General features: G+C 41.8%; 1 protein-coding gene across 4 annotated transcripts in view; it reads left to right on the forward strand.

Moving 5' to 3' along the window:
- The window catches only part of USP3 (ubiquitin specific peptidase 3), a 49,900-nt gene that overhangs the window by 23,277 nt on the left and 11,191 nt on the right, over positions 1 to 15,432 (forward strand). For all 4 annotated transcript variants that reach the window (XM_037396085.1, XM_037396083.1, XM_037396084.1 and 1 more), the window contains exons 4-8: positions 6,308 to 6,391; positions 8,475 to 8,556; positions 11,085 to 11,167; positions 12,056 to 12,169; positions 12,864 to 12,977. In XM_037396085.1, the coding sequence (XP_037251982.1) occupies positions 6,308 to 6,391; positions 8,475 to 8,556; positions 11,085 to 11,167; positions 12,056 to 12,169; positions 12,864 to 12,977 (477 nt within the window). The remainder of the gene's footprint in view (positions 1 to 6,307; positions 6,392 to 8,474; positions 8,557 to 11,084; positions 11,168 to 12,055; positions 12,170 to 12,863; positions 12,978 to 15,432) is intronic.

Here is a 15,432-nt window from a genome sequence, read left to right on the forward strand (position 1 = left end):
AAATAATTGGGTTTCTTTTGTGTACTTCATCAGGGAAAAATCTGTTTGCTGAAGTTTGGGTATCCAGCTCTATGAGGAATACTTCTGTAACAAATATCTTTATCCTCTGCAAGTAAAGTACAGTTAAGTGGTCTCACCTGAAGAAATTTTGTTAGGAGCAACTAAAAAATTATTCAGATGGTGCATGGAGCTGCACAGACACTAAGCACAGAAGAAAGGTTTGAGTAGCTTTGTGATGTATGGGGATTTTGCTTTTATTTACATTTTATTTAAATTACCAGCATTTTCATCTGCTCCTATGTGAAAACATTAAGAAACATAACTTTTTCCCAGGTGGTATGTATGCACAGGTTACCAGCAGTGGAACAGCCATGGGAAGCTAATTCCACTTTCCCAATTAATGTTGGTAACAACTGAGTTCAATGTTGTGGGTTTTTGTTTTTGTTTTTGGGTTTTTTTTGTTTTTGGGTTTTTTTTTTTTTATTTGAAGTATGACCTGTCTTCTAGTCACTCTGAAGGTAATAATATGTGGAGGAAGTTTAAGCAGGGTATTTGAAGTCTTTATTATAAAATCTCCATTTACATTTTTAAGACTTGCTGAGGCTTGATACCAGCAAGTCAGAGCACCCTGCTGACCTTATCCAAAACTGAATGTGGGCATTGCAAAACAATGGCAGCCAAGCAGAGACTGTGGGATCTGTTAGTGAAAGAAACTGTGCTTGTGAGGAGCAGGTAGGCATGCACTCGGGAAACTCACTGGTGTTTCACAGCATATTTGTGGTGAGACAGATGAGAAGCAGTTTGGTATGTGCTATCTTTTCTGCTGTAATTGAAGTAGAAGGCTGAGTCATCTATGGATGAACTGGAACTAATTGTAGAGCTTTGCCTTGGGGAGTTCCTGTTGCATATAATTCACTAGCAAATTATAACTCTCCTATGTTAATATGAAGCTGAACAAGTTTCAAAAGCAATGTATCTTTGCTTTCATTTAGGATATTTCAGTGTTTTCTCACCTGATAATCAGGAAAAGATTGTTTTTGTAACAGGTTTTGTTATTGCACCTGTTGTTTTTCAGTGGAAATGAGTTTAAGATGTGTAAAGATGAAGCAGAAAGCATTCAGACCAGCTTCTGCCCCTTTGTTTCAGAGTACTGTAGGGATTGCTATCAAATAGTGCTTGCCAGTTAAAGCAAATAGTTGAGTGAATTCAAGTCATAACTAGCTACTGTGGCGACTGAATTTCAAAATGTTGTGTTAGCTTCTTCGGTGCAGACATGAATCCAGTAGACGGTGCTATGTTTATGCAATGATGTTTCTTTTAAGTGAACTTTTATTTGAAGACTAATATTTTATGCTAGCAATGTGGGCATCCTCAATAATTTGGAAGTCAAGAAAATACCATCCCAAGACTTAATTGAATTCTACTTCTACAGTGAAAATAATGGAGGTATTTTGATGTGGTGCTGGCTTTTATATGTTTATTTGCAATTTTGTTTGCCATGCGGAGTTGAGTAGAATACTCTTGTTCCATTTTTATCCTATGGATCCCAATTTACTGTGTTCCCTTAGCATGCATGATAGTAGTGGTGAACAAGCTTGTATGGGCTCTTTCCTAAGCAGAAAGCATTTAATCCTCTGCTTTTCTTTGTCCATGTCATAAACTTTCATGCAGTCATGAGAGCACAGGCCGGGGTTTGCCTCAGCTATTCTTGTCAGTCCAAGGGGAAGAAATATTATGTGACTGTTGAAGCTACCATGGTTTATTGAATTTTGTTTCTAGTTCACATGCAATCCTGCTGTAAACCAGAACCAGATCAAGCAGTCTCCTGTAACTGCATTTCAGCTTGGACGTCTAGGTGTGTATGTTGTCTTTTAGGTGGTCACAAGCTTTCAACATAGCTTTGAAAGGAAAATATTTCAGTTCTGGTGGAAGGGTGGTCAATTTTGATATTTTTTTTTAGTCTGAGATGACATTTTTATTGTATTTATGATTTTGGTAATGTTTTGAAAAATACAGACATGTTGGAGGTATCATTAAGTATTGGGCAACTAGGCATTTGCTTTCCAGGGGGTTTTGATCTTTTTCTATGTCCTCCTGTTTGCCTGTTCAGCTTTCACAGCGGAGAAGTTGAGTAGATGTTGATCTCTTACTTGTTATGAGAGTACAACTCTCTTCTTGGTTCTTTGGTCACTTTTGAGACAGTAGATGCAATACTAGATCTTCAGGCTGACTTATATTTGAGACCGTAAGCACTGAGAAAAAACAAGACTCCTGAATTCCACTTTTTGGAGATAATCAGCACAAAGAGTTCACAAGAAGTACAGATCTCTTTTCAGACTGTTGCACAGTGCTTTCTCCTGCTGTGTCAGTGGTGGTTTTTCTGTGCACGACAAGTAAAATGATATGTGTAAGAAGCCTGCTTTCAGAAATAAGTTTCCTGAAAGAGGACTCTTGTAAATTTGTTTTCTTGGTTAGCACAGAAGTAGAAAAGCTGCCCTGTTAATGTATTTGCATAATAGGTTTCCCATGTTCATTTAATCCCAACACAATTTGCAGGTCAGGTTTCTGACCCATTAGCCTCCTTGTTATCACTTAAAGGGACATGGTTGTGCTCATGTCCGTGTCTCCCCAGCCCCCTCCCCCGGGCCGATGTTAAAATAACTTTAACTTTTACTGTTAAAAAAGGACTTTAAAAAAATCCTTTCTTAGTCTTTTGTGATGGTGGTTCTGTTTATAAAACAGGCTTATGGTGCTAGCACATGAGCATCCAAAGGTAAGATTGCTCTGGGACCGTTATTTTGCATTCCGCCAGTCAGTGGAAACTGAAGAAGGTAAAAAGCCTTTTATCAAGACAGTAAAACTCGAGTTCTTAGTGTACTCATATAAGGTGTTAGCACAACTAAGGAAATGGGTTTTCTTAATTTTTCCTGTCCTGTAATTCTTCAGATCTGGGATTTTAAACATGGCATGAAGCTCTGTAACTTACTGAGACGGCCAGCACTAAGCGTAAGTGCTCCCCAGAGCAGTGCATACATTCACTGGCTTGCTGCCATTTCAGCAGCAAAGCAGGCCAGAAAAGACCAGCCCTTGGAGGTAGCAGAGGTGCTAAAAATAGAAAGTGTATAGAGAAGAAAATACATATAAGGGACCCTCCACGAGGTACAGAATTCTCTCTGCTAAAAGCATATTGTGGAACTTCTGTATGCAAAAAGGTGTATTGTTGATTGGTGATAATCCTGAGGATCATGAATTAAACATCCTTTGAACGTCAGCTGCACATATAGGAAGTAATGTATTAGCAGTTTACCTTTAAGGTCTGGGCTTAGCAAATTTTAAGCTATTAAAGCATAAACTACTTTCTATGCTGTTTAAATCATTTATGCAAAATAGATCGGTACTAGTGCTGCTGTTTCTCGTAGTTGTGCTGAATCCTCCATGTTGCAAGGGAGGTGGTTTAAAAAAACCTGCCCATTAAAAAGAGAAATAGAAGAAGCTTGTCTTATTTTTAAGTGAGTCTTGAACTTACTTTTCCACTGTTGCAAGGACCCTGATGTTTAATGATGTATTTGGTTTTATTCCTCATCTCGGGGAAAGTGCTAACTTGCAGTTTTAAATAAAGATGTAACTGGTGTGTGAGATCAGACTAAAAATAAGTTTAACATGATCTTTAGGGCGTTGGAGCAAGTACTGAATCATCGTTCAGCAGTACATTGGCTTAGAGGCTTTCAGTGAGCTTGCATCTGCTTTCATTCCCCGTTTATAAACGTAGGTAGCTACACAACTACAGTAACAACGTACTTGTGGTAGTGTAACAGAGCGTGTGGGCAGGCTTGGTGCTGGGGGGGAGTGGGACTGTGCTGATCCACCTGCACCATGCTTACCGGTGCTTGGCTCTGGTGGCTGTCCCTGAGCTGCGGTGTCCGGCCAGAGCGACAGAGGCGGGGACGCTTCGTTAGGTGATTGTAGGTGGCTGATGTAGCTGAACAGGGCTACTTAAAACATGGCTGAAAAATAAACATGTTTATTAAATTAATAAACAAATTTATATTATTGGGACTTCTTCCCAAACTAACTAGGTCTGTGGCAATCTTTTTGAGAGGGGAAAAAAAAAAAAAAAAGCTACTGCCAGCAATAGAATTATCTTAGTAATTTCTAGATCTTGCGTAAGTATCCATAACTGCTGTGTTCAGTGTTTGGAAATCTTGAGAGTTGTATTACTTTCTCTTCTCAGAGGCAAAAATCAACAGAGATCCTGGACAGACTGGTCTTACAGACTCCTGTCGGTGGCAAGGGCCTTTATTTCTCAACTCTTTAGTCTCTTCAAGAATCCAGTGTTTGTGTTAACATTAGCAATACTGTTGCCTTTGAACTACACCATAGATTTATGCAACAGAGAAGGTTGTGAATTCCTGTTGTGCCTGCAGTCGATAGCTTCATTACCTTGTGAAGCAGGATTTGGCCCAGCAAAGGGGTAACCTGCGGTGGTGAGGATGTGCTTCATCTTGGAGTCAGTTCTGTGCCCCAAAAGGAAGGGAGAGAAATAGTTACAGTTCTGATATTAAACATACCCAGAGTTAGTCAGTTGTCTTCCCAGGAAGCATTCAGTTGTCTGCCAGAACGTGAAGCTGCAGTTGATGCTCACGGTAAGCCCAGGGCTGACAGGTACGTTCAGAGCAGTTACCTCTGTGGGATGTGGGGGAAGGGAAGCTGTGACAAGTCTCTGCTCCCTTTTTGTCGCAGTGCTCTCAAAAGAGCTGGTGCAAGTGTTAAGCCTTGTCTTACCTTCCTGTTTCTCACACCAGGATATGGGTTAGCTAGTTGTTGAGCTAGCTTTTGGCTAACCCTGCAGGGGTGCTGTGAAATGTCACCTGCCGTTCCTGCGCGCAGCAGAAGGGCTGCCTTGGCTGGCTGCCTCCTTTGGAGAGACCGTGAGGATGCAATTCTTGGTTTACCAACGTGCAGGTGTGGATTCTGCAGGGCTGGGCTTCCTTACTGACTGCAGCATTTCTTTCCAGCGGTTTTAAGAGATATTTGTCCTTCCTTCCCTTCCGCTTTCTGTTAAAGCCACCCCTGTATACAGACATCCCCTTTCCTTGGCAGTGGAAGAAAGAGCGTGGATAAGAGGGTCCACATCACTCTGGGATCTCTGTTCCCTCCGTGTTGAGAGCAAGAAATGCAAGGGATTTACAATACAGCTCGCAGCAGAAGTTAATGCTGTTTTGCAACAGTGTTCTCCTTGTGACAGTTTTCTTTGCTACTTTCTCCTTTCACTTCCTCAAATTGACACCTGCACTGTGGTATTACCACCACCTACTCAGGAAAACAGTGAAATAAGGGGTGGGGTTTTTTCAGCATTCCTTAAAGGACCCTCAGCCACCCCCTTAGAAGCGGTCTGTAACCTTTGCCTTTGCACTGTATGAGGCATTACGAGGTCACAGTTTGAATATTAAATTATAATGAACATCTTTGCTTCTTGGGAAATAGGAGGTCTTTGTAGAGCATTATAGGATCGTAGACTTTTGTAACCCTTCTGTTGAGAGGCCGTTTTGATTTGGCTTTACGTTTGCCTTGAGGTGGTGTGGGGATCAGCTTCTCTATCTTTTTCAGCTAAGTTAAGTTACTTTTGGACACTTGCCCTGAAAAAGCTGAAAATACTAGCTTAGGTTTTGTCAGAGTTTCTGTATATATGAAAACTATGAGACATTGGGTGATATTTGTGGTTAAAGCATTAAGTGCAAGTTGCTGCAGACTTCTGGTGTGACTTTGGACAAATCACAGAACTTCTCAGTTAACGTTCCCTGGTCTTTTTTCTGTAGTAGAAACTTTTACAGTATGTGTGTATCTGTTCAGCACCTCAGGCTTTAGTGATAGCTTTACAGTATTAAAATACATTGATTTATGCTATACATTCATAAATACTTTGTATTCTGTTTACCTGTTGTCAGTTAATCTTTTATGATAAATCTTCTAGATTGTCTACTGATGCTGCTTCTGGTTACACCCTATGTTTGAAATTTTGTTGAACTGGAATTCTGCTTTGGGACAAGCAGTACATTGTGCTTCTGATTTCTAATGAAGAACTGAGCTAGAAGAAAAAACATGTAATAAGATGGTGCCTAAACCTTCTCCTGCTGTTGGGTAGTTTTCAGTGAGGACCAAGCTCAGTATATAGGTGTTGTGCTCTCCTGTTCCCTTCGTAGTCTTCCACTGAGTCACTTCAGTGCTTCCTGCACTTTGGCTTGCATGGCTGTTTTTGGAGTACTTCACTGAAATCCTTTGCACATCCTGATAAATGTTTTTCTTGCAGTTATCGCTGTGATGATTTTGTAGTCAATGATACCAAGCTGGGTCTGGTACAGAAGGTCAGAGAGCACCTACAGAACTTGGAAAAGTAAGTAGTTTGTTTACATCCAGACTGCTTTGGGTAGACCAGTAATACTGCATCATTTAAGTGGTATTTCTGTTTTATATGTATTTACATGTTTAATACGTATGTACATTTTGTTCCTTGTATGCATGTGATACTAGGTATGTTTACGTATCCTTTTCATCTCCGAGAAGCAGAGGTGCAGAGTGAAAGGATTTGACTGATCTTGTACGTTTTGTTTCTTATACAGTGATACAGGAATATAGATATAAATTAACTTGCTTGCTGCCAAGCCAAAAATTACTGTCTTTCCCATATAAATGGGAGAGAATTTCCAAAACCAGAATAAATTTCTGGAACAAGTATATTGAAGTGAAAATTGAAAATGCAGGTGGAAGTAAGTCTTCATGTTGATCGTGTAGTTTGGTTTCCAAACAAAAAGATAAAGAAGGCTTATGAATTTGGAATTGTACAGAAGAGACGTGGTTTTGCTCTGCCTTTGGCACTGTTCACTGAAAGGGAGGTGCTGCAGCCCTTGTGATGCAGGTACTGTGGCCACTGCTAGATAGCAAATAGTCTTTTCCCGGTTTGCTTGGAAACCTTGTATAATACCAAACAGAAGCACACGTGTGCACAGTGCTTCCAGGTAACATGCCAGTGCTCAAGAGTTCAAATAGGTCCTCCTAAGAAAACTCTCTGATTTTGGGAAATCTCTGGATCCTCTCTGCGGTGTGTGTTGTGGGTTAACCCCAGCTGGCAACTCGGCCCCACTGCGCTGGTGGGCAGGGGGTGGGAAGAGAGAAGGTGGGAGAGCTGGTGGGTTGGAACAAAGATGGTTTAACAGGTAAAGCAGAAGCGGTGCAGGGACAAAGCAGCCCAAGGGATTCACTCACCGCCCCGCGCGCGGGCAGGGTTCGGCCGTGGCCAGGGCTGCAGGGCTCCATCGCTGCTTGGGAAGGCCAGCGCTGTCACTCCGAACCTCCCCCCCTCCTCCTGCCCCCGGCTTGTACGGCATGGTACGGCATGGCATGGTACGGGGCACACCCTGGGCTGCTGTGCCCCCTCCCCACTGCTTGTGCCCCCCAGCCTGCCCACGGTGGGGTGAGGTGAGCAGCGGCCAGGCTGTGGCTCGGGGCCCCCCCCCCCAGGCCTGGCTGCGCAGGGAATAACTGTCCCAGCCAAACCAGCACTGTGGGTCACTTACTCTGTAGGTAACTTAACTTTTTCGTTATTTTCTATCCTCTTTTTGATGGGTTTCTCTGGTATGTAATGAGATGTAAAGATGTTTAAGCATAATGAGAAGTGCCCATTAGTATTTCAGAAACATCCAGGAGATCCAACTCTTTGAGAGATAAATGATACTGTGGAGGCTTCCATTGTGTGTGATGACAGTTTTTGAATGTTTGGAGGGCTTTTTAATTAAAAAATAAATAATAAAAAAAAAAGCACTGCCACACACCCTGAAATCTGCCACAAGTTGTGATTTTGCTGTTACATTAGAGGGAAATCATAAACTGGTAGAATTGAGGGGCTAGTAATTACCAGTGATGTGGAAAAGAATAATTAACTGTTGTTGTAACTTTGTATTAGTATTACACTTAAATATTACTTACGTTTTAAGTAAGAGAAGTCAGCTGTAATACACAAGTGCTAGCACTAGACATATTTTTGATTTCTGGTAACCCTACTTTGTGCTGATTTTTTGAAGTTATCTTTCTAAAGGCTTAGATGATTCTTCTGACAGGAGTATTTAATGGAAAATTCTGTATTAAATATTCCATGATTAAGGAAAAATGTCAATATTTTAGATGAAAAGTAGCATGCTAATAAGGTGACTTTTCAGGGTGTATGCTGTAGCATACGTAACTTAATGGCATTAACTCGGACATTAGTGTTGAAAATAAGATGCGCATCTGTGCTCAGAAGGAGGTGCAGTCTGTTTTAGACTATGAAAAGCGTGTGTTGCAATGGGGAAGCTCTTTGCTGTCTTAATGACATCTGATGGCAGATGTAATCGCTGTGTTAAACATTAGGATGGTTATCTGTTGTCCATTTCACAGGATATTTTGTGTTTATAGTAAGTAACCCCTTAATTACTTTCCAACAGTTCAGCCTTTACATCAGACAGACATAGGAAAAGAAAACTATTGGAAAACTCATCTCTGAACAGCAAGCTATTAAAAGTAAACGTAAGTATGACAGATTCTGCTACAGTGAGTTTAAGGGTTTTTTCTAAATCTGCTGAGTCTTATAGTTGGCCGGGACTTTAAGTACTTAGTTACCCAAATTCTTGCTGTATTTTGTCTTTCTCTTCTCCTGACTGCACACCTAGATATTTTTGATATATTGAAAAGTATGTTTGATGTTCTGCTGCATTTCTGTTGACCTGGACTTTGAGCTTCCTTGCACTTAGGAAGGGTTTCGTATCGAGATGGAGCTTCAGAGCAGTTTGAGCTTGGTGGGATCAGCAAAATTGGAAGGAGCTAGTACCTATTGGGATGAAAACAGGGATAGACACAAGGCTTTCTTCTCCTGAGCAGACAGGGGTGTTTTGTCTCTCTTTTTCTTTGGTGGGTGTGCTTGGTGTTTGTGGTTGGGGTTTTTTGGTGGGTTTTTTTTTTTTTTTTTTTTTTTGTACTGCAGAAGGCAAAGAAGCAGGTGCCCATTCTTTTGACTAGGGGGATAAAAGAGTAATTGTTAGGAAAGTAAAAAAAAAAAAAAAAAAAAAAAAGACAAAATTTTGAAAGACATCAGTTAAACTTGCTTTCAAAAGGAGCTGTGGACTATTCTGAAAGCTTTTCTTACTCTGATCTCTCACCATCAGATCTGCAGAACAGCACTCAGGAGAGGATGATCCAGCCCTTGTTGGTTGCTGAAGGGCTGCATAGTTTCTTCCAAACAAAGATTGCTTCAAACCAAATGTCTCTTTTTCCACAGTTTGGGTTGAGGGAGTTTCTAATCTTCAGAACTTCCCCTAGATTTTAGGGGGGGAGAGGGGAAATACTGACCCTGCCGTATGCAACTGCTTCATCTTCCCCCTGGGCAGAGGGAGTGGCAGAGCAGAGCTGTTCTCCTTGGCCCGGGGGCTGCAGGGCAGCTCTACTCAAAGGGAGCTGAAGCAGTCGCTGTCATCAGCTCTGAGGAGCAATTACCTGATTGCAAAGAGAAGGATTTCTCAAGAGGAGTATGAATAGAAATAAGGGGGTGGGGTGAGAGCAAAACAGTCTGTTTCTGTTTTGCAAAGTCTGTAGCAGTGTGGTTACTTTAAAAATGCACTACCTACGGTCAGTTTAGGGTCCTCTGAATGTGCCGTCCTGATCTTGGGGTGATTGAGGGAGCCTGTGACAAATAGTGGGTTTTTTTGCTGTGGCAACACACAGCATCATTGTCTGGAAAAACTCAAAGCCAGAGAAAACTAGAAGGAAAATTCTGGACAACATTTAGATACAGAGAAGACAGAATTAGAAAGCATGAACTTAAATGCTGCTTTTATTCTTAGTCTGTGCTGTTTTCTTTTCTCAGTTTTATTAATACTTGAATATCGCCCGTGGCAACAGATGATCTTTTTATTGTTGGCACGTTGGATCCTTATCTAGAAAAGACAGGGCGCTGCTGTTTGCATTAGTAACTGTGCTGTCTCACCCTGGGCAAGAGTGAGAAAAGAATATGCTAAGGATGCTGTGATGTTTGTACTTTAAAGTTTTCTTCCTTTATTGGAAAGCAGGTCTCTCTTTATAAACAATTCTTACGGAATTGTAAATTGCTTATGTAAATGATACTTTTTTATTTTAACAACAGTATCTGCTGTCATTAGTTTTTCACTAAAGGTGACGTTTGTGGTAGATTTGGGGAGGAAAACAAGTTTTATTGGAACATTGAACACCTTTGGTAACCTGGATTTGTATGCAGTCTTTGGTGTCAAGAAGTATGTTAATTTTGAGATCCTACTACTAAAAGATAGTCTAGCTTCTAAATTCTGTTAGAATAATGAAGAATGCTCTAAAATGTCATGAACTTCCAATGTCATATTTTGTAGACAATTGAATGTGTCCCAAGTGTTGCAGATTCTAGAAGTTGTAAGTGCAACACTGTCCATGTTTCTCTTCCCTCTCCTCCCAGCCCACCCTGAAGATCATTTGGCAAAAGCAAGCTCATCTGTGGGTAACATTGCTCTAACCTGTTGAGACTTCTAGACTGTGAATGATTTATGTTTTGCTTCTCTGCATTCAACACATCACTTCTGTTGCACAGTCTTAACTTGGCTGTTTCTTTCCCAAATAAGTGCTGTTGTCTGGCTTTCAAAAACCCCTGGCTACCACAAAACCCCACCAGGACAGCAGGGTAATGCTGGTGACTTAAAACCAAGCTGCAGGCTGCCTTACTGTGCATATTAGACATGAGACTACATGGATAAGGGTTGGTATTTTCAGTTTTCAAAGGCACTTCAGGGGAAATTGCTGTCCTGTCCAGTTCTCACTGAGCGTTATTGGAACATATATACACACAAGTACTTTGCAATGAAAGTTTCATGTCAAGTTGGAGCTTCAAGGCAGTTTGAGTTGGTGAGGTGGTTGCTTTGGCTTTGAGACTGCACTTTTCAAACAGTGAAGTTTGTTATTATTTACATCTATGCCAGTATACCAGCAAACAGCTCTGGGGGGACAAAGTGGGGGAGCAGCAATAAGCCTTTCTTTAATTTACCCGTTCTTGTTTGCAGGGAAGCACCACTGCCCTTTGTGCCACAGGCCTTCGGAACCTGGGGAATACATGTTTCATGAATGCAATCCTTCAGTCGCTCAGGTACTTCCGAAGCTTTCTCCGCGACTGTGAGAGTGGTTGTGTGCTGTAGCATTAGGCAAGTGAATTTGGCAAGTTGCCACTGTACGAGAGTGTACCTGGATTTGCAGGACGGGGGGTGTGCAGGTGCCGTGAAGCTGTGTTTCGCAGTGTGGGACTGCCCGTGATGCAGCGTTCCAGAGGAAGCCTGCCATATCCTCAGTGGAAAGCGAGATTGCCCTGTTATTGCTGAGGCTGTTGAAACCTGTTGATGCTTAGGGTTGCTGTGAAAGCAGAGACAGTGCTTTGAGGGATGGGGTCTCACGAAGGGGCTAGGGGAACGGTTTCTGCAGTGCTGAGATGTTAGACTGCGTTTCATTGCTGCCGAGACTACTGCTGCTCTGTAATTGTCCTTTTGCATTTCCCAATTTGCCTGCTTCACTGGGAGACTGCCACTATAGCAGGACTAATAAAAGCAGGACTCCGTTCTGTTTTCTATCATTCAGGGTTCACCGTCAGGAGTTGAGGCACATACTTTTCATGTTCCTTACTGGGACCGTGGTGGCAGAGGTTAGAATTGATTGGCGGCAGACATGGAGTTAACTTCTCCTCTGCAGATGCAGCCTGCTTTGTTAGGGAATGGCTTCCGATCCCTCAGTCTGTCATGGTGTCTTAGTCAAAGCAGAGCCAAAATGTAGTTATTTCAGGTAGTTGGGATGATGATATTTACAGATCTGTTCAGTCGTTTACAGGAGATGAGTATTTGCTCTACGGTATTTCTTCTCTTTTGTACTGCTATCCTCTATCACTGCATGAAGTTGTGTTTATGCATTTCAAAGAGCAAGTTCCAGAATACATAATATTCTCTTTATTCTCTGCTCTTTAAGGATTTATTTTTTCCTTTTTCCATAGTAACATTCAACAGTTTTGCTGTTACTTCAAAGAGTTGCCTGCTGTGGAGCTGAGGAACGGGAAGACGGCAGGCAGGCGAACTTACCATACCAGGAGCCAGGGAGATAACAATGTGTAAGCTGCATGTTCCTTGTTAGCACAGAACTGCTGGAAACTTTTATGGAAAGCAGCAAATGCTTAGGTGGTAGAGCCACTATATGCTTTCAGTGCTGCAGAATCATAATAAAAATGATTCATGGGGTACAGAGTCACAGAAAAATATTGGCTGTACAAAAAAACCAAAAACCCAAGCTTGCAGTTTGCTGGTGCTGCAGTGGGAAGCAGTCAGATATATCAGAACTGGAGAGTGACTGTATTGAAGGTTAAGAAGTGCTAGTTATATGTACTCCAGACATGTTACTTAATTCCAGCTAAAATACAGTCATGGGGATGTGTCTTTAAGGGAACATACTACAAAAACAAAACCAAACCCCTAAAAAAATCTGAGTAAGCGATTCACAATCTGTAGCTTGGTTGAGCAGGTGTTAAGGGAGGGATGTTAGCGGAGTCTACAGGAAAGTGGTGAAAGGTGGATAGATTTCCATGTGAGTCCTCAACATCAGAAATGTGATTTTCCTAACCTTTGTCTCTCTCCAGTGTTATGAGTAGGATTTTGGACATAAAATCTTTGAACTACTGGAAAGGATATTTACCCAATCATTACAATCTTAGCCAAAGTAATGTCTGGTATTTGTACCATTGAGCTAGTAAACCTATAAGGGTTATAAAAGCTGGTGATTAACTTGGGTTTGTATTACTTTCTTTCCAGTTCATTGGTGGAAGAATTCAGAAAGACCCTCTGTGCTTTATGGCAAGGAAGCCAAACTGCATTTAGTCCAGAGTCTTTATTTTACGTTGTTTGGAAAATCATGCCAAATTTTAGGTAAGTTGTAAAATAAGGAAAGTATTCTTGATTGCAGCCTAGTATTGCTGGTGTCCTACTCTAAAGTTTGCTGAATCCATGGGGTGTACTTTATGCAGCTTTCCCATATGCCCACAAATTGAAAAGGATGTTCGCTTTGACAGTTTGTTGTTCATCGGTAGTGCTTTTTTTTTCCCCCAGCCTCCTACCATGTGCTACGTGTAGCAGTGTCAGAGAGGACAGACATCTCAAATACTAAAATAGTAGTAGTTGTACATTTGAGCCAGTGTTCCAAATGGCAGAAAGAATCAAGATAATGACTGGTAGATAAGTGCCAAGTGCGTGGTGTTGACAGAACCCAAGTTTGGCTGCAATAAGAAGGTGATGTAGTCAGATCAAAAAAGAAACAGCACCTACAGGCCTAAATGCAGACATACTGGCTGAAACTTCCTTGATTCTCTCAAAATACTGTATACTCACCAGTTGGACGTGAACTAATGGCTATAAGAAAAAAAAATCTTGTGCATAATAGGCGTTTTGTGCCCATACTGACAAAAAAAAAAAAAACCACGATAAAAAGAAAGGCAAAAAGAAGGTTACCCAAGTAAATCAGTGTCGTTCCTCTCCAAGGTCTCCCTGTCCTGGCCCCTGAACTTCTTTCAAAGGAGCACTGAAACCTGTTAGGATATATTGTGATGAAGGTAAGTTGCTCCATGTTCTCAGACAGTAAAGATGTTCTGTTATGTGACATCTCCAGCAGTGCTGAAAAGATGCTGTGAACACATCTGCTCAATCAGTAACTGAATAACGCTAATCTGTTTATTCTTTTCTTCACGCTGCCAAATATGTTTCACTCGGCTTATGAGAATCAAGGAAGTTTAATACCAGTAGTTGCAAGGAGTGACCAAAACATGATAGGCAAATGATCATCATCCATAATGTCCTTGACCAGTTTCCCTATTACAGTCTTCACTATAATTCTTGTTAGATTGAGAAACCAGTTCGTTAGTTCCTCAAGCAAATTTTCAGCACTGTGGGTTCTATCACAGCTTTTACAATAAAAAGTGGTTTGTTGGGGTTCTCCCCCTTCCCTTTTTGTTCCCAGTTAGCTGGGAGCATGTCTGTGATTGACTGATAAGAGAACTCATTAAATCATACGGAGAATAGGCAGCTGCTCAGTAGATCTCCACTCCCACATGATTCGAGGAGAGAATTTGAACAGTGCTTAATTGTACCTTGTAAAAAAAAAATAAAATCCTACTTGTGAGACTGGGAGGAGAGGGTGGGTGGGCATACATGTGAAAGCAAGCTAGAGGCAGTAGTGGGTTAACAGCAAACATCTGCTTTGGCTTGTGCTTATGGAGCCTGAAGTGATGGGGCAGGGGTAGGAAGCATGGTTTAATTGTTGTAGCCCAAAGAGTTTTGGTTGTTAAAGGCAAGTTGTGCCTGCCTCTGAGAACTGCAAGTGCTGTTCTTCTTACAGAAGGCTGCAGAGGAAACTGCTGCTGATGCACTCCATGGCTGTCTGTCTCTTACTGCATACAGAATATAATTTATGGTTACTGTAAGCACAGCTGGGGTGCCTCTGGGCTCTAATCCTGCTGCGGAAGTCCTGCCTCCTGACTGTTGGGCAAAGTCTGCTGCTGTTGTGCTGCATGTTGGGAGAGTTCTGTAGCCCCATGCTGAGCTGCAAGATGTGTATTTTGCTGATTTGCCGCTGTATAAACAGTACGCTCTATTTTCCTAGTGACTGCTCCTGTTTATAGGAGCTTGTTGCCAGTAGGAGCGGGAATGTCAGAGGTGGGCTTGAACTGAATTGCTTCAGGTGGATGGAGATCCGTTTCGTTACACAAGCTGACTAGCAGAGAAACTATGCTTTTTGCTGAAGGGCTCTAAGATCATAGTTTATTTTAAACTGGTGTTGTCCATATCATCATGTTGTTTTAAAGATCTGTATCTTTACTTACGCTTTTTAACAAATCCAAAGAATTTTTTGTCTATAATTAACATTTCTGTATGCAAGTATAAACGCATGCACCAGGAGCACAACCAACAATGTGGAATGATTCCAAAGGTTATTTCATCAAATTTGTGGCAGAGCAAGTGTGCCATATACTTCAGAGCTCTTTTGTAGAATCCTAGAGCCATTTGGGTTGGAAAAGGCCCTTGAGATGAGTCCAGCCATTAACCCAGGATGCCCCAGTCCATGACCAAACCATGTCCCTGAGCACCACAGCTACATGTATTTCAAACACCCCCCAGGGACAGTGACTCACCCACCTCCCTGGGCAGCCTGTGCCAGTGCTTGACTGCCCTCTCAGTGAAATTTTTTTCCCATATCCAATCTAAGCCTCCCCTGGCGTAGCTTGAGGCAGTTTCCTTTTGTCCTGTGGCTTGTTATCTGGGGGAAAAGACCAACCCCCACTGCCTGCAGCCCCTGACAGGCATTTGTAGAGAGCAACCTTAGGTCTCCCCT

This window comes from Falco rusticolus, chromosome 7 (assembly GCF_015220075.1).
Source record: "Falco rusticolus isolate bFalRus1 chromosome 7, bFalRus1.pri, whole genome shotgun sequence".
NCBI lineage: Eukaryota > Metazoa > Chordata > Aves > Falconiformes > Falconidae > Falco > Falco rusticolus.